The following is a 22,913-nucleotide window of genomic DNA, read 5'->3' as shown; positions in this document are numbered from 1 at the left end:
TGTCTGTGAATGTGGCCAGAGAGTTTAAATCCATGAACTTTAAAACATAATTTTATGTGCGCGACACTGATGGACACTTTTTTCCCCAGTGGTAAAGACAGTACTTCAGCTTTGGAAAAGAGTGAAATATAGAAAATCACTTGTAATTTTGATAGATTCTAAATAGGCCCATCTGGCAAGTCAAATATCCACCCACTCGAAGGAAAACCATAGAAGTTGGTGACTTGGAAATGGAGACTCTACTTTTGCAGAGTACCTACTTCAAGAAGGCCAACATGAAATCTTACATAGCATCCAAAATAGAAGGAAGATGAATCACCTTGAAATAATGGAGATTACTAAAAGTACAGCCACTTGCCAAAGCTTAGTACTAAACAATCAGACACAGTTCACTTACTCACCATTTCTGACTAAAGATACTGCTAACAGTTTCATCCAGACCACTTTATCAGTGACTCCTCTTACTCACATGCTACATTTTTTTCCTTTATTTACATTACTACAGTCTCATTTGTCCACTGAAAATTTTGCTATGTATAATTACAGTTCCGCGACTGGTTGCTACAGTCTTTATAATTTTATATTCCACAGTCGCTGCACAGAAAGGGAACCTTATGGAGCCCAACATTTAATTAACCCATTTAGTCTCACGTGTTAAATTGTATCTGTCTGTAATATTGGGCCTTTTAAGGAGAAGTTTATCTTGTTCAGTCACCCTCTGGGAACATGTTATGAAATTTTACTATATATTGTTCAACTTATTTTCCTTCTTGGAACCATTTTGTAATTTTTCATGTAGTTCATTATTTAATGTCTCACCTATTTCATTTGTCCTAAATATTTTTAAAACACATTTTACTTAAATAACTCCACTTGTTTTAGTAATTAATGAGAAATCAGCCATTGTCATCATTGGAAACCAACTGAGGTATTCTATAGTTGCACTATTTTAAAATCTTTCAGAGCCGTGTATTTATCTTTGTACTTGATTATGGTGTAACAGCCAAAAACCAGTCTGTAGAATATTATACCACTGTCATGTATTCTTTCATTCAAAATGAATATGAATTATTTGGTATCACATCTTTAGCATGCTGCTTTTAATTTTCAGGAACGGGAGCGTTCTGAAATGTTGGAACAATTCCGTGGCCTAAGCCTGGAAGCAGAAGCTCTGGAAAGTAATAACCATAGTTTAGAAACAGAAGCACAAGAACAAAAATCAAAACTGCGGCTTGCTGAGGACCGCATTGCTGAGCTCGAAGGGGAACTCGAAACAAGGGATTCCTTGGTACACAGCTATGAGTCTCAGGTACTATTGTACTTAAAGCAAGAAATGTCATGTGAAAGTTCAATTATGCTGCTAAAGATATTTGTTTTGAAGTATAGCCTATTGCTTGTAGCACAAAATAAAGGCATGTATCATATGGTACATGCTCTAATAGCTATTATATAAGGATGTGGTAGAATTGTAGTAGAACAGTTTGGAGCAGTGAATGTAATTGGAAATAAGGAAAAGAGTATATTATTGAAAAACATCATATTGTCATGAAGTATTGGTGTGAAAGAGAAGGGTGTGAGGAACATAACATACCAATACTCGTTTGATTGATTGTTGATGTAATAAACATATTTAAATCATACAAAATATTTTTAAAGCTCTACAGTCTGAACTAATATGGGAATATACTAAATAAAAGGCATAACAATTTTGAGCTTCTAGGAATAGAAAAAGGTGAGAGAGCATTATATCATCATGACCTTAGTAGTTAGCATCCAAGCTACTGCTAATATTTTAAATGAAAATAATAGGGCTTTTTATTATGTACTTGACTAGGATTCATATGTGAATCTTTGCCTTTAGTGGACATCAACTGAGCTTTTCCAGTATGTCACAACCTGACTTGCTGCTACAACCTACCAGGAGTTTTAAGAATGATATCATTTGATGATTGGTGATCTCCAGTAAGAGCAGAGACCCCTCATTCAAGAGAGAGCAGGGATGCTGAAAGCAGTTTTGTACCCTTGTTTGCCTTTGGACTGGAAAGCTGCCCCCTACAAATTAAAGAATTGCCAGTTATCAAAGACTAAGGAAGCACTTAAAATTGGAACTCTCTACTTTCACTATGCAGAATTGTGTGCACAATGCATACAGTCTTGTAAAATAATCTCAAGAGAATATCTTGAGAGTTAAACTGGTCTCCGTTTCTGATACTCTGATACTGATGAATTTGTGCATAGACTGTGGGAGAAATGAAAGTGAAGGCCAGGTTTCTGTTACTTCAGTAGATAGTGGAACTGTTCAGTTATATAAGAATATGAAGTGATAATGCTGGCAGAGCTACAGTAGGTAGCCATGTTCATGGCAATGCACACTGACTGTAGGTTTTGTATCTCCAGTTTCTCATACAGTGCTATTTGCATAGAGTCTTGTGTTGTGTTATCCTGTAGTAAGCTGAACAGAACTCTGGAAGTTATTCATACATGGTTCATTAGTTTCACAACCAAATGATGACTGTAAAATCAGTTACTCTTAAATGAATTGTGTGTCTCAGATTTTTAAGTATAATCTGTTTTTAACAGAAAATACTTCACACTGACTTTTTCTTTCCTATTTAAGACCTTAGAATTAATAGGAAAGATATGTTGATTTGCTCCAAAACATGAGCTGTTTTGCCATGATTTCTTCATTTGATGTGTCAATGTGTGAATTTCCTTTGATTGTTATGTCCTCTTTTTTTTCACAAGAGTTTTTGGGCAAGTCCTCTAGATAGGGTAGATGATTTGGTAGTTTATAATGCTGCTTGATGGTTTTGGCCATGACCATGGCTGGCAGCAGTTCATTGCAGTGATAAAAGAGTATGTTTGCCTTCATTGAATGTGTTCACTTTTCTTTTGCCAATTCCTTGTAAAATGTTCCCACCTAAAGAGACAAAAATTTTCTCAATTAATAAATATCACTTGTAACAACATCTTCCCTCCAAACTTGCACAAAAAACACCTGTCACTACAATTTCACGGATGATGGAATGTTTTTTAAACTTTTAAAGGGTTCAAATCCCAAGTTTCAGTCCATAACAATTTGTTCATTAAACAAATAATTTCCTTATAGAGCACTTAAAAACAACTCGTGTTCCACTAATCAGGATGCAAGACTTCAAAAATAAACTTGGACCCAGCATAGACATGTTCAACCATGCGTGGCTGGCAAATTCAATTCTTTTCTTAATTTTGAATTTATGCTGGTACAATAATCCTTTGTGAAAACATACAGATGATAAAAAATGTACATCAATCTGAAGTTGCACCTTAGTATTTGAGTAACATGTCACAGAGTACTGGTGTAGACACAGTGCCAATCATCCAGTGGTAGTGGCAACAACAATTCTCAGTGCATTCTCAAATTTCAAAATGAACTTAATTTTATGAGAAGATGAACAAGTAAACATAAAACTAAGCAACTTTCGAAACATTGTTCCTGGAAAACAGTGATCAAAAAATTAGAATAAAAGTTTTTAAATAAAAACAGCCTAGGATCATATACAAGTTATTAAAATTTAAATTTTATTAATTAGTTGACCATTTTTAGTCATGGCACAATAATTTTCAAACAATTAAAACTCCCTGGGGATGGCTGGAGAGAATGGTGGGGAGCAGTCCACTATGTTGTGATTATAAACACTGCTCACAGTATTTATCTCTGCCACATATTATAGATTTCATGTATATTGCCTTATTGATTATTGTTTGTACTATAGTTACCAACTGTGTAACCAAAGTTATTAACGTTCCTTCATCTGGAGATTGCAATTTTGTATGCTGTTGGTAGAATAAAGTTTCATCTTCAGTGTTTAACCAACAGTGACTGTTATTACTATGAATATGTAAGCAATGGCCCCAACTGACTGGTGGAGACTGATTCCTTAGATACAGCTACTAGTGACTGACTCATGTTAAATGTGGCTTGCCAGTGGCTTTAGCATTTATTGTCCATCGTGCCTATTTAATATAGGAAGTTATCCACAAATTCTGTAGGAAATTTTAAAATATAGAGTAATTAGATTTATAATGATGATATAAAAGGCAGGAAGTATGGGCAACGCTTATTCATATTTGATGATGAAGTTCTGTTGTTTAACTGTTGCCTTTATTTTCTTTAATGGCTTTAATACTGGGTTCTTTTTTTAAAGCTGCACAATTTTCTCACATCTTTCCTAAATAAAGTGTACCATGATTATCACAGAAACTCAATCTTATACTTTAAATATTTCATTGTCTAAGTTAATTTACATGTGGTAGTACATATTTTCCATAAGGAAAATTGAAATATACAAAATGTTGATATCAATTTTTTTAAGGATTTAAATTTTATGGTTTTTGCAGTCTTGTGTTTTTCAAGAAAACTTCACCAGTGACTAGTGGTAGATTTTATGTGATTACGGGTATGAGAGATAAGCCTTATTTGATCTAAATACCTCACTCAGTGAGTGCTTTAAAAGAGGTCTTGATAAATTGTCACTCACAAAACAAACTTCTTTGAATAACTTTACATGATGCATCAGAATGTTAGAAAACTAAAAACACAAAGTTAATGGTCTAGAATGTCACAAAGAAGTTGGTGGATTATTTCTGTCTCAGCACACTGTAAAGCCAGGGATCCATGTGTTAAAATATAGAAGGCTATAAATTAGCAACCTATTTCTATAGGGAAAGTATGGCAAAAGGAGGATTGCCAAGTATGTACAAAATATGAGCAATTTCAAATCTACTGAAACCAGTAGTTTCTGCTTAGATCAGTGATTGGAAACCTGTGATAGTGAATTGCTGCTACTGGTAAACTTCCATATATTCTTAAAGACTTAGTATTATGTCAACAAGCAGACAGAAAAAAGCAAATGGTGAATGTAGAGATTTTAACATTAATTTCTAAAATACCCAGACAAAAGACATCTTTCGGAAATGTTACTTAACACTTACATTAGTTCTGTTGTTAATTTTCCCACTGGAACTACACCAAAAAGCAATACAATAATTGTCAACATTTTTGTAGGTGATATAAAAGTTTACCTACGTCTACATGTACATCCATACACTGCAAACCACCGCAAAGTGCATGGCAGAAGGTACGTTCCATTGTACCACTTATTCTGTTCACATACAGAGCGGGGGAAGAATGTGCATGCTGTAGTTATTCTAATCTTGTCCTCACGACTCCTATGTGAGCAATACATAGGGATAGTTTAAATCTATCGTAAAGAGCCTGCTAATTCAGTGTCTTAAGTATCTCTGTGATTCTCTCCCACAGAGAGACCAACCATACTGCCCTTCTCTGTATACATTCAATACCCTTTGTTAGTCTTATTTTGTATGGGTCCCATATACTTGAGCAATATTCTAGAACTGGTTGCATGAGTGATTTTTAAGCAGTATCTTATGTAGACTCATTACACTTTCTCAGTGTTCTTCCAGTAAACTGAAGTCTATCACCTGCTTTACTCACAACTGAGCCTACACGATTGTTCCATTTCATATCCCTACAAAGTGTTGAACCCAGGTATTGGTATGAGTGGGCTGATTCCAGCTGTGACTTGATATTACAGCCATAGTGTACTAGATATTTTTTTTTTCATTTTGTGAAGAGCACAGTTTTACATTTCTGAACATTTAAAAGAAGTTGCCAATCATTGCACAACTTTGAAATCTTATCAAAATCTGACTGTATATTTATGCAGCTTCTACCAGACAGTACTTCACTATAAATAACTGTATCATCTGCTAAAAGTCTGAGGTTACTATTAATATTGTCTGCAGTGTCATCGGCATACAACATGAAAAGCAAGAGTCCCAACACACCAAGTAGTGAGTGGATGACCCCTCTGACCGTGATGCACAGCTAACCATATGAATAACTTAACTGACTAAAGTGAAGTGATATCATGGAAAACAGTTAGAGTAATTAGTAAACTGAAAACAATAAGTTTCAAGGCAGCCTTACAGAAACTTGACTGAAGGAATATGCGTAATGTGACAGATGTCTATTCTAAATTTAATGTCTTTATGGAACCCACGACAGAACCCAACAGGCAATTTATCGATCAGTTTCTATCAGTCTTCAACAGCTACTTTCCAAAGAAGATTACGAGACTAATAAAATGTAATGAAACACAGGATTAAACATTTATATTGGAAGCGACAGGAAATTGTTTGAAATGGTAAGGACAAACAGAGAAATAGGAATGGCTAGCGATATACCCGTGCTTTGCAGCACAAGTTGTGCCTTTGTGTACCATCAGTTTTTAGGGTTCTGTATTTCAACTAGTAAAAATACAACACTTATAGGATCACTTTGTCAATAAGTTCATTTTTCTAGTCAAGAAGTCAAATATAAATAAAACTTATTGGAAGAAGTAAAGCAATTTGATTAAGTTTTAAATATACAGAGTGAAATCAGTAAATTCATATATCCTACCTGAGTAAATTCTATGTTAATTTTCATTTGTGAAGATAAGGTTGTGGCATTTAGCTCTGTCACTGATAAAGATTTGGAAAATACTTGTGTCACTGAGGGAAAAGAACCAACACTGCCATCTACTGGATCTTTGGTGTACCACATCTGAAGGCATACTACCAAAGTACTAAGCTGAGCAGACTCCTAAAACTATAGCTACAATATCTTTTTTTCTGTGATCCAATTTTAAGTAAGCCCTATATGTTGCCCAAAGCTATGCTCAAATTATCTGTAATAATCTCATGAAAATTCATCTACTAGTTTTGTAGAGTAATGTATTCAAGCAGGACATGACAGTTTTGCAGTTTTATTATTAGTGTAGATTACATTTTATAAGAAATTTATTATTATTAAGGAAACTGATTAAAAATAACATATAAACCTTTATAATGTTCAGAATTAATAATTCGCACGCGCGCGCGCCCACACACACACACACACACACACACACACACACACACCTGCAGTCTCACAGAGCTGAAACTACACTGCGAGCAGCAGCACCAGTGCATGATGGGAGTGGTGACTGGGTGGGGGTAAGGAGGAGGCTGGGGCAGGGAGGGGGAGGGGTAGTATGGTGGGAGTGACGGACAGTGAAGTGTTGCAATTTAGACAGAGGGCAGGAGAGAAGGTGCGGAGAGAGGAGGGGGTAAGTAGCGGAAAAGAGAGAAATAAAAATACAGAAATTAAAAGACTGGGTGTGGTGGTGAAATGACGGCTGTGTAGTGCTGGAATGGGAACAGGGGCTGGATGGGTGAGGACAGTGACTAACGAAGGTTGAGGCCAGGAGGGTTACGGAAAAGTGGGATGTATTGCAGGGAAAGCTCCCACCTGTGAAATTCAGAAATGCTGATGTCACTGATAATATCTCAAGTAATATACTAATATCCTGTTCTTCATATATGCAGCACATCTCTATCACATAGAATACTTGCAAGCAGACTGAAATATGCTCCTCTTGTCACACTCTTTTACTTGAAAGCTAGTAACACAGATATTAATAAGTGTTGACCAGTCGTGCTGTGTATGTGCTTCTTCAGGGTTTTGGAAAAGATTATGTATGCAAGAACCATAACACACCACTCTCAAAATAAGGTACATAGTTGTAGTATGGGTTTTATGAGTGTCTTTCCACAGAACATGCTATTTTGCAATTCACCAATGAGTTTATACAAAATTAAAAAGACAAAATATTGCCAAATTGTGTTCACTGTGACTTGTTAAACAGCATTTGAGTGTGCAGTCACAATATTCTCCTAAACAAGCTCAAATATTATGTCATCAGAGATCTTGCTGATAACTGGGTTTTATACTATCTGAATAAAATTATGTATAGTGTTGTATTAAGGAGCTCTGGGGGTGTACACAATGAAACAGTATCTTTGGAATGGAGAATAATCACAAGAGTTGTACAATGGGGCTTGGCAATGGGTCTGCTCATGTTCTTGTTGTAGATAAATAAACTGCCATCATATATCCAATAAGCAGAAACAGTTCTCTTTGCTGACAAAGCAAGTTTTAAAATCAAGTCTAGTGGAAGAACTTCAACGCTTGAAAAAGTAAATAATAATTTCTTGAAAATTAATATCTGGTTCTCTGCAGATGTAATTTTTACATGACACTGTAATAAATATTCGGTTGGGCATAGGTTATATCTTCTTTTAAACATGAATGTACATATTTTCTGTTAAAATTGACTCTCAGAAGAAAAATGCGTTTGAAAATGTGCAGTTTCATTTTCTTTCTCCATAGTTAGTTTTAACTACAATAGCAGGGCATTTAAACCATTAGACATATTGTTTCTTCCTTAAATATTCTTTCTTCTTACATGGAATTTTAAACAAAACCATATATTGTTTCATTTTCTTCCTCACATTTGATTTTAACAGAAAAGAGGTAGATATTATTTATGGCTTATTATTAGCAAATTGTTACATAATCTGAATTATCTGAAACTTCATAATCCTAGTCATTTTCAGGTTAAAACTATTTTAAATACTAAGGTCTCTGATATCCGGTGTTCTAATGAGCCCCACCAATTTACCAGTTCATTTTAAGTGTCTATAAAACAAGGGTCAAGGTCAGAGATATGGGAAGGGGGGGGGGGGGGGGGGGGGGGGGAGAGAAGAGGAATTTTCCTAAGTGTGGCCAAATATTGAAATTCTTGCCCAAAATCAAGTGTGAAACAACACTATCGGTTCCCCAACATGTTACTTCAAGACTGATCTGTACAGACTGACTACCAGATGCAAAAGGCCCTCTCGAGTCATATTACAAGGAGCAGCTGCTCCCTTGTACTCCTGATAAAGCCGGTGACCACATGGCTTACTGGGGCAGTCCAGCTGCCTACCCTAGATTTGGCCTCGCAGTCTGAACCAACTCTTACAATTCCATGATTCAATAAGTTTTACTTAGCTGTTCGCTCACCAGCATATGCATTGTGTTAGGAGATACGAGACAGTAGATAGTGAAGCAATGATGAAATTCATAGAATGACAGCAAAATTAACAGACAATAGATGAATGGAGCAAAGTAAAAGTGCTGTGGGTGGGAAACAGAAACATAAAGGATGTGAAAGAAAAAAAACAAGTGAAGGAAGATATTCAGAGGGAGATCCTTTTTAATTACTCTCTGTTTCTATGTTACTGAAGATTATTTATTTATTGCTCTTTGTTAATTACATGATTGATTACAATCAATCTGTTTTTTTTTCCAGATTGCAGAACTGACAGGAAAAGTTGCAGGCTTTGAAACACAAATTCGACAACATACAGACAAGCTGCGGAGAGCAGAGGCAGACCTTGTCACAGTTCGGGATCTCTGTGTCACTCTGGACAGCCAGAAGGAGGCCCTTCAGGAACAGGCAGCAGAGTCTGATGAACAGAGGATAAAGGTCAGTTTTATAGCTATGTTGACTAGTTGCTGGTGGTGATGTAGAAGAGTGATAAGAGGTAAACAAAATTTCAAAGAAATTGTCGAAATTATTACTTCAGCTTGTGATTACTGTAGTAGAAAGAAAATTCAATCTGAGATATATGGTGAAAGACTTGCTTCACACTATTGTGCTACCCCCTCCTTGACTTGTTCATCCTTTCCTAACCCCTCCCCACCTCCATCCGCCCAACAACTGCTTTTTGTAACCAATATTCAATAACCGGTCCAGCTGCTACTTTGAGTGTGTATGTTTGGCTATCTGTGTGGTTGTGTGTGAATGTCTATACTCTTACTAGAAAAAGAGAAGGAGCTCAATAGGTAGTGTTAAATTTTTTCTGTTATGTGCTTGACGCGCAGGGTACCCACACGGTCTGAGGCGTCTTGTTACGGTCCACGCGGCACCCCCCCGTCGGAGGTTCGAATCCTCCCTCGGGCATAGGGTGTGTGTTGTCCCTAGCATAAGTTAGTTTAAGTTAGATTAAGTAGATAAGTAAGCTTAGGGACCAATGACATCAGCAGTTTGGTCCCATAAGACCTTACCACAAATTTCCCAAATTTGTAACTTGTTTCTGTGCACCACACACACCAACATTCTGTAAGTAAATGCTCACTTTTGCCTTATTTTACATATTTTTCCATTCAGGAATTTCTGTTATTATTCTGCCGAATTTCTATGATTTGAAATATTAAATCACAACAGGAATGATGTGAGTAAGAGCTACAATGCTACAAAATGAAAGATGGATATATGAGTAGCAGAAATTTATAGGTGACAAATGGAAAGTGTCCTGCCATGCCCTGTATAGTGGCTTCCCGAGTGTGTGTGTGTGTGTGTGTGTGTGTGTGTGTGTGTGTGTGTGGTAAGGAGTCATTCCAATCCTGGGAGCAGAAAGACTTACCTTAGGGGGGAAAAGGACAGGTATACACTCGCACACACACATATCCATCCGCATATACACAGACACAAGCAGACATTTCCCACTTTACAAATTTCAATATTACTTTCTGTAGTGACTGTGTAGACTTTTCCAGCATCTTAACTGAATATATTATTGTTTTGTCTGCAGCCAGATTATACAGTCATCAAAACACATTATTTCAGTGGTCCATCTGGCTGCCATCTTCATGTGAGAACACTATTTATTAATGAGATTAGCAGATATTGTTCTCACCTTAAGATGGTGACCATTTCAACTGCTGAGATATTGTGTGTAGATAATTATATGATCTGGCCGCAGATTCAATTGGAAGACTTTTTGTGAATGATTGTTACCTAGTTGCAAAAATAAATATCATTATTCAAACTGTTGTTGTTGTTGTTGTTGTTGTGGCCTTCAGTCCTGAGACTGGTTTGATGCAGCTCTCCATGCTACTCTATCCTGTGCAAGCTTCTTCATCTCCCAGTACCTACTGCAACTTACATCCTTCTGAATCTGCTTAGTGTATTCATCTCTTGGTCTCCCCCTACGATTTTTACCCTCCACGCTGCCCTCCAATACTAAATTGGTGATCCCTTGATGCCTCAGAACATGTCCTACCAACCGATCCCTTCTTCTGGTCAAGTTGTGCCACAAACTTCTCTTCTCCCCAATCCTGTTCAATACTTCCTCATTAGTTATGTGATCTACCCATCTAATCTTCAGCATTCTTCTGTAGCACCATATTTCGAAAGCTTCTATTCCCTTCTTGTCCAAACTATTTACCGTCCATGTTTCACTTCCATACATGGCTACACTCCATACAAATACTTTCAGAAATGACTTTCTGACACTTAAATCTATACTCGATGTTAACAATTGCCAGTCTACATTTTATATCCTCTCTACTTTGACCATCATCAGTTATTTTGCTCCCCAAATAGCAAAATTCCTTTACTACTTTAAGTGTCTCATTTCCTAATCTAATACCCTCAACATCACCCGACTTAATTCGACTACATTCCATTATCCTCGTTTTGCTTTTGTTGATGTTCATCTTATATCCTCCCTTCAAGACACCATCCATTCCATTCAACTGCTCTTCCAAGTCCTTTGCTGTCTCTGACAGAATTACAATGTCATCGGCGAACCTCAAAGTTTTAATTTCTTCTCCATGGATTTTAATACCTACTCTGAATTTTTCTTTTGTTTCCTTTACTGCTTGTTCAATATACAGATTGAATAACATCGGGGATAGGCTACAACCCTGTCTTACTCCGTTCCCAACCACTGCTTCCCTTTCATGTCCCTCGACTCTTATAACTGCCACCTGGTTTCTGTACAAATTGTAAATAGCCTTTCGCTCCCTGTATTTTACCCCTGCCACCTTTAGAATTTGAAAGAGAGTATTCCAGTTCACATTGTCAAAAGCTTTCTCTAAGTCTGCAAATGCTAGAAACGTAGGTTTGCCCTTCCTTAATCTTTCTTCTAAGATAAGTCGTAAGGTCAGTATTGCCTCACGTGTCCCAGTATTTCTACAGAATCCAAACTGATCTTCCCCGAGGTCGGCTTCTACTAGTTTTTCCATTCGTCTGTAAAGAATTCGTGTTAGTATTTTGCAGCTGTGACTTATTAAACTGATTGTTCGATAATTTTCACATCTGTCAGCATCTGCTTTCTTTGGGATTGGAATTATTATATTCTTTCTTGAAGTCTGAGGGTATTTTGCCTGTTTCATACATCTTGCTCACCAGATGGTAGAGTTTTGTCAGGACTGGCTCTCCCAAGGCCGTCAGTAGTTCCAATGGAATGTTGTCTACTCCGGGGGCCTTGTTTCGACTCAGGTCTTTCAGTGCTCTATCAAACTCTTCACGCATTATCGTATCTCCCATTTCATCTTGATCTACATCCTCTTCCATCTCTATAATATTGTCCTCAACTACATCGCCCTTGTATAGACCCTCTATATACTCCTTCCACCTTTCTGCTTTCCCTTCTTTGCTTAGAACTGGGTTTCCATGTGAGCTCTTGATGTTCATACAAGTGGTCCTCTTATCTCCAAAGGTCTCTTTAATTTTCCTGTAGCCAGTATCTATCTTACCCCTAGTGAGATAAGCCTCTGCATCCTTACATTTGTCCTCTAGCCATCCCTGCTTAGCCATTTTGCACTTCCTGGCGATCTCATTTTTGAGACGTTTGTATTCCTTTTTGCCTGCTTCATTTACTGCATTTTTATATTTTCTCCTTTCATCGATTAAATTCAATATTTCTTCTGTTACCCAAGGATTTCTACTAGCCCTCGTCTTTTTACCTACTTGATCCTCTGCTGCCTTCACTACTTCATCACTCAAAGCTACCCATTCTTCTTCTACTGTATTTCTTTCCCCCATTTGTGACACTTGTTCCCTTATGCTCTCCCTGAAACTCTGTACAACCTCTGGTTTAATCAGTTTGTCCAGATCCCATCTCCTTAAATTCCCACCTTTTTTGCAGTTTCTTCAGTTTTAATCTACAGCTCATAACCAATAGATTGTGGTCAGAGTCCACATCTGCCCCTGGAAATGTCTTACAATTTAAAACCTGGTTCCTAAATCTCTGTCTTACCAATATATAATCTATCTGATACCTTTTAGTATCTCCAGGGTTCTTCCATGTATACAACCTTCTATCATGATTCTTAAACCAAGTGTTAGTTATGATTAAGTTGTGCTCTGTGCAAAATTCTACCAGGCGGCTTCCTCTTTCATTTCTTAGCCCCAATCCATATTGACCTACTATGTTTTCTTCTCTCCCTTTTCCTACACTCGAATTCCAGTCACCCATGACTATTAAATTTTTGTCTCCCTTCACCATCTGAATAATTTCTTTTATTTCATCATACATTTCTTCAATTTCTTCATCATCTGTAGAGCTAGTTGGCATATAATCTTGTACTACTGTAGTAGGTGTGGGCTTCGTATCTATCTTGGCCACAATAATGTGTTCACTATGCTGTTTGTAGTAGCTTACCCGCACTCCTATTTTCCTATCATTATTAAACCTACTCCTGCATTACCCCTATTTGACTTTGTATTTATAACCCTGTATTCGCCTGACCAGAAGTCTTGTTCCTCCTGCCACCGAACTTCACTAATTCCCACTATATCTAACTTTAACCTATCCATTTCCCTTTTTAAATTTTCTAACCTACCTGCCCGATTAAGGGATCTGACATTCCACGCTCTGATTCGTAGAACGCCAGTTTTCTTTCTCCTGATAACGACATCCTCTTGAGTAGTCCCCGCCCGGAGATGCGAATGGGGGACTATTTTACCTCCGGAATATTTTACCCAAGAGGATGCCATCATCATTTAATCATACAGTAAAGCTGCATGCCCTCGGGAAAAGTTACGGCCGTAGTTTCCCCTTGCTTTCAGCCGTTCACAGTACCAGCACAGCAAGGCCGTTTTGGTTATTGTTACAAGGCCAGATCAGTCAATCATCCAGACTGTTGCCCTTGCAACTACTGAAAAGGCTGCTGCGCCTGTTCAGGAACCACATGTTTGTCTGGCCTCTCAGCAGATACCCCTCCGTTGTGGTTGTACCTACGGTACAGCTATCTGTATCGCTGAGGCACGCAAGCCACCCCACCAACGGCAAGGTCCATGGTTCATGGGGGGGGGGGGGGGGGTATTCAAACTATAAAATCAATATTGATGTAATTGTTACTAAATCATTCTGATTTGGCTACCATTCTAGAGAAATAATCACATTTAGGAATCCTGTAATCAATATCTGTAACTGAACAAATACCTGGAACTGAAAAATATAGCAGCAACAATAAACAGTTTTTGAAAATATACTGTTATTGGATGAATGAAAAATTGATTCAACAAGCAGGAGCAGGGGAAAATACACATAAAGGTATTGAAACCCACAAACTTTCAGAGCCAGTGTATTCGTCTTCTGGCAGAAGGGTGAAGGGGAAAGAAGAGGGCTGAAGGTAAAAGAGTGGTGATATTTAGAGAATGGGAAGAGTTTGGAAAAGTCACCCAGAACCCTGGAGCAGTGGAGACTTACCAGACTGGATGAGAAGGAACAGCTCTGCTTTCACAGAAACATGAAACACAGGCATAGGCTGACTGCCTTATGAGAGGAGGCTAGGCTTGTTTCTCCACACTGCTCCATGCCACTCTTCTGATGATAATTCTAACTTGCTTACACTTGTGGCAAACTGTCCACTTATTGTGTCTGCACATTGCACTGTAGTGACCAGAAAAGAAAAACAGTAACTATACATCGACCACACCGAAAGTGTGCCCCTGCGAACAGAGTTATTTTTGGTCCTACTTCTACATAAGTACGTTGTTGGTTTTATCTGTAGTGTTTCCAAGTCTGGGTGACATGGCCATGAATCCCCATGAATGGCACAAATTGATATTCTGTAGATTCCGTTACTACCCCTACCTTTCTAGTCTTAGTATATACAGATTGTGTTGTCAGACTGCTTTGTTTGCCACAAAGCTTTTGTTGTGTGTCTCCACAATACTGGTGTCATTGAAGATTTTTAGACTGAAGCTATCAGACATGCAGAGTCTCCTTGATCTAGACAGTAATTTGGCAGGCTTGACCACAGTTCAGTCAGTTGATATAGCCTTAATGTAACTTGTCAAACTGCAGCTTGCAATTCTGAAAATTCATTCTGTGTAAGTGACCTTTCCGTAATGGCAGTTGTGCAATTGCTTGCTGGTGTTGCCAGTGTTGTAAACAAGGAAGTTCAAGCTTGACCTCTACCAGCATTTGATGCAAGCATAGTTCATACCTAAAACTCCCATGTTGAAGTGTACACATTGTACCAATTTTTGTACATTAGCTGGCAGACAAATGTATTCGTTTCATTGTTCGAAGATGCTAGGTCCCCACAGTTAAGTCCTACATTGCATTACATGGTGTGTATCTTATATAGACCATTCAAGTGTGAAGAGATGGCATGGCACCAAAGTATCAAGTGCACCAATATATTGTTATCTTGGTGTACTTTTTATCTTGCAGATGTGTTCTTATGCATATTAACTTTCCAAAGTGGGCTTTGTCATATGATCTGCAGTACCAGTATCCAAAAATTGGTTACATTTTCAATAATTATATGCAAAAAATTAAGCTATTTCAAACTCTCTCTAATAGAATAGTTCATGTGGATACAATTCACTGTGGAACAGCACCTATTATGCAATTTTGCGTTTTAGCGTTTTGAGGCAAAATTTGCAATTATATTTGCATTTATTGTGAATGCAAATTGTTTAGGTTCCTGCTTGTGATTTAGGTTCTTTGTGAAATGCTCTTTGTAAGCATAATCATTTAATTACATTTGGGAGTGCAGGCAACAATTTGAAGTGCAACCTTAACTATGTAACTGAGAATGACGTCAGGCACATGACTTTGTATGTTCCTCACTCTCATGTGAAGAGTGCATCAATTTTTGAGCAGCCCTTGGATGAAGCATTCCTTGTAATAAGTCATTCAGACCTGGGAAAGCCTTTCTGGAGACAATGAATATCATACTTGGCTGTGACTGGCATGTCATCCATCATCCAATCACATCACATGGGGTGCAACAGAATGCCTCTGGTAAGAGGCTGCTTTCAAGACTAACTGCCAACAGCATCCAGTCTGACCAAGGCACTTTCTATCATATCTCAATGACTTCTAATTTTTCCACTAGGTATTTTTGTTACAGAAAATTTGTATAGAAGACAGACATACAGAGTCAGTACAGTTGCAGTAGAAGCAGCAATTGCCAAAGGAAAATACTGCAGATTGGACAAATCTGTTTATTTTGATAGTGCCCTGCAATCAGTTGACATCCACAAACTTTGCTGTGATGCACAAATTTGCAGTATACGTTGCCCATCTACAAGTGCCAAATTTACTTGGAAAGCAATGTAACCTAAAAATTGCAGGGTGGCCCTCTGACAAGTCAAATGTACCTGTATGATGAATGCATATGAATGAAAAGAAAGAAAAAGCTTTCATCAATATTTAACAGCTGATGCCCCTGTTCCACTGTTGAATCAAGATTTTATAGAAGAATCATTACAATTGTTAGTATCAAAAGTCAATCTCATTGTCATTCATACCATCTCTATGATTTCTCCCTTGTTGAGTTACTATGATATGTCATTTTCATTTACTGAGATAAGTCTGCCTTTGCATAACAGGAAAATGAGGAGAATAATGTTCTGATGGTAATACTGAACAATCGAAAATGTAAGGAGAAGTCAGAAACATCAACACAAGATTCCAAATAGCATGCAGGTATTTCAAATAAGCTACTTTAATCTTGAGCAGCCAATTGGAAACTGGCACACAAAAATAGCTGTGCACATTAATACATCCACAGCATACACATACCTGTGCAGCAGCAAGTGTACCTCATCAGTCTGAAGGTTTCGAGACTGGATTAATAAACAATAAAGAAACACTATGATGGGAGTTTTAATGCTATGGGTTTTATACAATGTTTTCCCCACTGCAATACAATGTACAGGAAGTTCATGCAACCATGTGAAGCTGCTAGAAAAGTTCTTCTTTGGGATTTTGTTCAACTTGCACGTCACATTGGCTTGAATGTTGGTTATGTCCTCAAAGCATTACCTTTGATGTGAATTACTGCATGTTATCATTTTGTGGGTGAGTTTGTTTTGATATCACAAAATCTCATCACCCATAATGATTTGTTCCAGAAAAGAATTGCCTGTTGTGTGGTAGTCAAGGAGAGCAGGACATACTTTGTACATACTTTTCTGTTCATCAAAACATTCTGGAGAATGTCTTGACCACTTAATTTAGAGATGTTCAGTTCGTTACCCAATTCTGATGTAACATAACACCATTGACACACTACAGTCACGTGTCCGGTACTTAAACACAGCCTGCTCACAACTGATTGGTTGAAAGTACATCTGTTGTTTATAATAGTTAGTTCAAGGTGCCACTATAGTTAACTGTGATGACATCACTTATATCCCAGCAATAAAAGCAGTCTCTGAAGTTTTTGGGTGAACAGTGTAAACAAAGGCATAGCACTCAGAGGCCAACTGGGTAGTGTGAACATGCATGTCCCGAGGGAATTGGACAGCACAATGTATCAACATGTCTACGGCTCCCAAAGGGCTAATACAGACAGATTGACCATGTCTATCCATACCTAATGACAACTTTATAATTGTAATGGTGATGCAGCAAGCTAAATGGATGCTATATATAATCTTGTGTATTGTGCTCAGCAAGACAGTTGTAAGAGATGGTATCAAGGTGAATTTTCCGATGGATTCAGTCATCTTGATAACATACATGTAGCAGAAGAATAGGGTGTAATGTGGCAAAGAGGAAGAGGGTAGAAGGAGCAATGTAGCATATTATCAGGATACTCGCAAGAAGTGAGACAAGAAGAAAGTTAGGATTAAATTATTTATTTACAAATAATGGACTGAAGGAGGTGTTAACAATAAATTATCAATGACATATGGTCAGAATTTTATTTCAGAATTTTAAATATGCAGAGAGCTGTTGATAATAAAATTAGATTAAGAAGGCATCTCATGACACAGTAGTAAAATTTTGTCTATTTCCTGTCCAGCAGCACTGATGTATGTTATAGTTGTATAGTAATAATTATATCTTCAGTTCTATCACATCATAACTACCTATTGACAATGCACTGATTAGCATTTGGTGATGCTCTAATGATCTTTCTCATCCATCAGCTTGAGAGAGAAGTGTGTCAGCTACGGAAAGAGGTGGAATGTTTACAAGTGCAACTGTCAAAGGAACAAGCAACTGTCGTCTCTTTGGAAGAAATCCTGGACAGTAGTCGTCAAGAGGCATTGAGGTTTCGGCGATCATCCCAAGATGCTGAATGCGAGGTGACTCGCCTGAGGCAGAAAGTATCAGATCTCCAAGCTGATCTGTAAGTTTGATGTTTTATTGTTTTATTGTGAATGTAATTTTGATTGAAAATTTCATGGGTGATTGTTATAATAGTTTTGTAACTACAAATGAAATAGACTTCTAATGAATATTCTACTATATATTATGTCATTAAAAGGCAACATTTGTTTTGGTTGGATTGCTCTGAGGGGTGGTGGTGGAGGTGGGGGGGGGAAGGTTGACTACAGGAATGGCAAATAGGCTTCCTGTTCATTATATTCAATAGTATGTGGCAAAAAGCCTATCCACTGACTAGCAGTGACAATTGTTACTTCCAAGTAGAAGTGGAAGAAGTTAAGCAGACAGTTACTGTGTATGCTGGTGGTGTAGTGTCAAATGGCTTGCTGTATAAATGTACATGTCTGTCTGAGATCCTAGCAGCAGCTTTGTTGCTACTGTATTATTTTGCTCAAAAAATTCCTCAATAAAAGAAAAGTATAGTGTCCAGTGCACATTCAGCACCAGGGCAAGTACTGTCCGTCAACAGAAGACGTAGATGGCTGTCATGATTCTCAACCCAGAGTGCTGACCACCTCACTGCAAATTCTTTGACTGCTCAGAGACTGTGATCCTATTCAAAATTCTGATAGAACAATTGAGACCAGTGTTGTGTTATAAACTTTCAGAATACTTGTGGATGTGACAGCTGTCCTAAGGAACAATAAAATTATTCAAAACATAAAATGACATGCTTAGAAAAGGAAACTAGGAAATGCTGTGAACTTCACTGTCATTGTTGACAAACATATAATTGTTTTTCCTATATAACAAGAATATGCCATGGCAAGATAACTATCTTTAAAATTTGGTTCCTTACTATTACAAGCTCTCTTGATTCTCTTTGGCAGAATGAGTTTTTAATTATTTTACTTATTACTGTACTCGGTAACATACATTTACAAACAAATGATTTTCCTGACTACAACAGTGAAGTACTTTGCGCTTGTCACCTAGTACAACACTTGGCAAATTTCACAAGCAAGCTGTGAGTCAGTACATCTTAAAGGAAGTTCTGAAATTAATATTTGCTGTGCAAACTGAAACACATTCACCATTGGATAATGCCCTACTCAACATGGCAGCCTATTCTAATAATTTGTCATAAGAAGAATTTTGTCATTTGTATCACAGTTGCAACATGAATTGAATAGTCATTGTTTGACACTAGTCAACCCTGTACTAGACTAGGACATCATTCATTCTTTTATCATTGTCAAGCAGACAAAGAAAAATCTTACCATCACAGTCTCATATTTCTGTTCCACCTAATCCATCTGTATGTCTCACTCTATCATTATCTGTGTGCTGAAGTTGGCACAGTGCATCAATGTATTATCTCTGGCATACTCTGTCTGACACCATCTCGTTCATATTTGTCTGTTCTGGTCATCACTACAGGTGGGCCTATTTTATCCCTGGGTGAAAGTAACCTAGTTTTTCTTAAAAACCTTTCCAAACTCATCCCTCTCATCCTCCCATGGAAGTGAGTGTTATTTCTGAAAGCCAAGATAGTACCCCAATTTTATTTTTAAATGTGTCTATCAGCAGTACTATACATTCTGTCTTCTCAAGTTAAGTACTGGCCATCAATTCTGTCTCTCATCATATTAATACTGGTCCTAATTCTGTTTTGTGTACATAAAATTCTTCTGGCCTTTAATGCATCATGTAAAATGGCTGTTACAGTGTTACAAAGTGATATAAATGTATTATACCTGCCGTGCTTTCTTTGTTCTGTGAAAACTGTTCTGCAGTATCTGTCTGAAATTCTCTTGTGGTATGAAGAAATACTACTAAACGTTTGTGCTTCCACATGTACCTACTTGTTCTCCATTTTTGTGTTACAATGTTCACTCCAAGCACCTTTAGTCCATCCATAATTCAGAATACACACCTTGTCTATGTGCTGTACATGTATACTTTTCTCACAATTTTCTGATGGCGTGTTGTGATATTTTTCTTGCAATAATTTATGTATAGGTTTATCAGCAATTTCTTGGAATTTTTATTGTAGCTGGTATATTTGTTTTGTTCACAAGAGATGCAGGGGCAGCAGATCTTCGACGTTACCAGACCCAAGCAGCTGAGTACAGCAGGCAAGTGGCAGACCTACAGAGGCAGATTACAAATGAACGTTTTGAACGGGCACGCATGCTAGACGAATCTAGAAGGTGAGGTATATTTGTTACTCCTGTATTGCTTGATATTCAGTTTTTAAAAATATCTTATCGAATTATCTCTTGTTTCTTGAGTGAAGCTGTCAAATAATAATGCTGTCAGGCATTGAAATTCATTGTGCTTTACTTACAATCAACTGGCACGTTCACACACACACACACACACACACACACACACACACACACACACACACACACACACACACACACAAAAAAACCACTCTGGCTCACTAGATCATGCTGGCACTGCAGTTTGACTGGGATGAGGAGTTGTGTAGTGAGGAGTGGGCAAGGGGAGAAAGGAGGTGGGGAGTGGTAGGGTGCTTTGCAGAAGTGTGGCTGATGGTAGGGGAGAGAGGGAGCAGATGAACAGGAAAGGAATACTGGCCATTTACAGATTGTGACTGATTACTTATTTCTCTTCAAAAAAAGAAATCCTCTAAGGCCTACAAGCTTAATCCATGGGACATTGTATTTCAAAAGGCAGATTGTCAAGGAGTTTTATAACTTGTTATTTCACTCTTTTCTGTGTTAAAGCTAAATTTATCAGAGGAGAGTCTAGATCATTTTTCTTTCTTATAATATATTTGTAAATGTCTCTGCTACTTTCACGCTGCAATGAACTGTGGACAATAAATTTCATCTGTGAATAAAAGTTATGTGAGGTTTTAGTTAATGTCCCCAGTTTCTTAAAGAGATGCCTGCAAGATGCATCTGTGTGAAATACATACTTGATTCTATTCACATTCTGTCTTGCAGTACCTCCCTAAGCAAGGAGTTACTGCAGTATATCCTCCCATAGGATGTCAATGAATGGAAACATGGAAAATATATCAACTCACTTTTTTTGAGTTCCAAAGTTGGCAATTATCTCATGACAGAAGTAGCTGAACCTGAAAGTTCCAGCATGTCTACTATATGGTTTTTCAGTTTACGGTTTCATCAATGTGCACACCCTAAAAGTCAGAACTGTCTATTCTGTTCATTATTTTTTGTTAGTACACTGCAGTTATAGGAGGTGTGGTATTTTTGACAATACAGAACTGAGTGTGACGTCATTTTCAAATGTTTAAAGACAATCAGTTTGTGTAAAACCAGTTAATATCTTTAACAAATACATCTTTTACTACTATCCCTGTGAATCTGAGCTTCTTGTCTACTGCAACAAATACACCACTTCCTGTTCTCAGTAGCCTATCCTTTCAAGCCTGTCCTTTCAATATACTGTTAGATTGACTCTCAGAATTTAACTACTATCAATTTCAGGTACCTAGAATTATATGAACTCCACTGTGTTTTGGAATTGCTTCAAACTCTCGCAGTTTGTTACAAATGCTTCTCACTTGTTCACTAGGATTTTAGTAGTCTCATGTGGAGGAGGAATGGGAACATTTCTTTGGATCATACACAGCACTTCAGGATCTCCTACAGCTATCATTACCTGGACTGGAGCGGGGAGGGAGGGGGGGGGGGGGGGAGCTGAACAAGTGCAAGTAGGACTCACAGACTGAGGTTTCTGTGCAAACTCAATTATATTTGTTGATGATGATGATGATGATGATGATGGTAATAATAATAATAATAATAATAATAATAATAATTTCGTGTGGCTCAATGGCCTGCTGCATGTCTTTCTATTGGATGCCATTTCTGTGACTTGGTGTGTCCCTGACATACCCCAGTTATCCAACTGGGGAAAGGGAACATACAGTTTAAAGTGGAATCTGAACTACTACTTGTTTCTGGTGGCTCCTCACATTGTTGAGAGGTGAAGGCTAGATTAGAACGAAGTTGAAAAATCCATGGTCCAGCTGAGATTCAATCCCGGACCAATCAGTTTCCAGGCATATGCTTTACCGCTGAACCAGCAGGCCCGACGTGTGTATAGATAGTTTATCTATAGGTTTTGAAGAGTGAATATGTGAGTAGCAAAATATGTCACATATATGGCCCTATCTTTTGATCACTTTGCCTTAGAAGCTTAAATTATATACACTGCCAAGAGACCGTAGACCTTGGTGTTCGACATAAATTTCAGCTTGATGCTCCTGAGAAAAAGGGGTCCTTACAGGTGGCCCTATCTTTTTATTGCACTGAATAACAAACTTAAATTTTGTACAACACCAGGGGACTGTAGACCTTAATATTTGACATTAATTTCAACTTGATACCTCTACCCATTCATAAGAAAAAGGGTTCTTGACAAACTAAACAGATGGGTGGACGAAAAATAGAAAAAACAGGTGACGTAATTACCAATTAACAGCTTTGGATTTTTCTCTTTACTTGTACTGTGAAACTTATCTGTCCCTGACAAAAACAAGTCTTCATAGACTGACAGGCAGACAGATCGGCAACAAAGTGATCCTATAAGGGTTCAAATTTTGCCAGTTGAGGTACAGAACCCCCAAA

General features: G+C 37.7%; 1 protein-coding gene across 1 annotated transcript in view; it reads left to right on the top strand.

Moving 5' to 3' along the window:
- The first annotated feature begins 1,115 nt into the window (after positions 1–1,115).
- LOC124804892 (testis-specific gene 10 protein-like) overlaps positions 1,116–22,913 on the top strand; it is a 40,402-nt gene continuing 18,604 nt past the window's right edge. The window contains exons 1-4 of the mRNA XM_047265265.1: positions 1,116–1,309; positions 9,222–9,398; positions 18,102–18,304; positions 20,364–20,495. Coding sequence (XP_047121221.1) covers positions 1,130–1,309; positions 9,222–9,398; positions 18,102–18,304; positions 20,364–20,495 — 692 coding nt within the window. The 5' untranslated portion in view covers positions 1,116–1,129. The remainder of the gene's footprint in view (positions 1,310–9,221; positions 9,399–18,101; positions 18,305–20,363; positions 20,496–22,913) is intronic.

This window comes from Schistocerca piceifrons, chromosome 7, assembly GCF_021461385.2.
Source record: "Schistocerca piceifrons isolate TAMUIC-IGC-003096 chromosome 7, iqSchPice1.1, whole genome shotgun sequence".
NCBI lineage: Eukaryota > Metazoa > Arthropoda > Insecta > Orthoptera > Acrididae > Schistocerca > Schistocerca piceifrons.
This window is presented reverse-complemented; position numbering and strand designations above follow the sequence as displayed.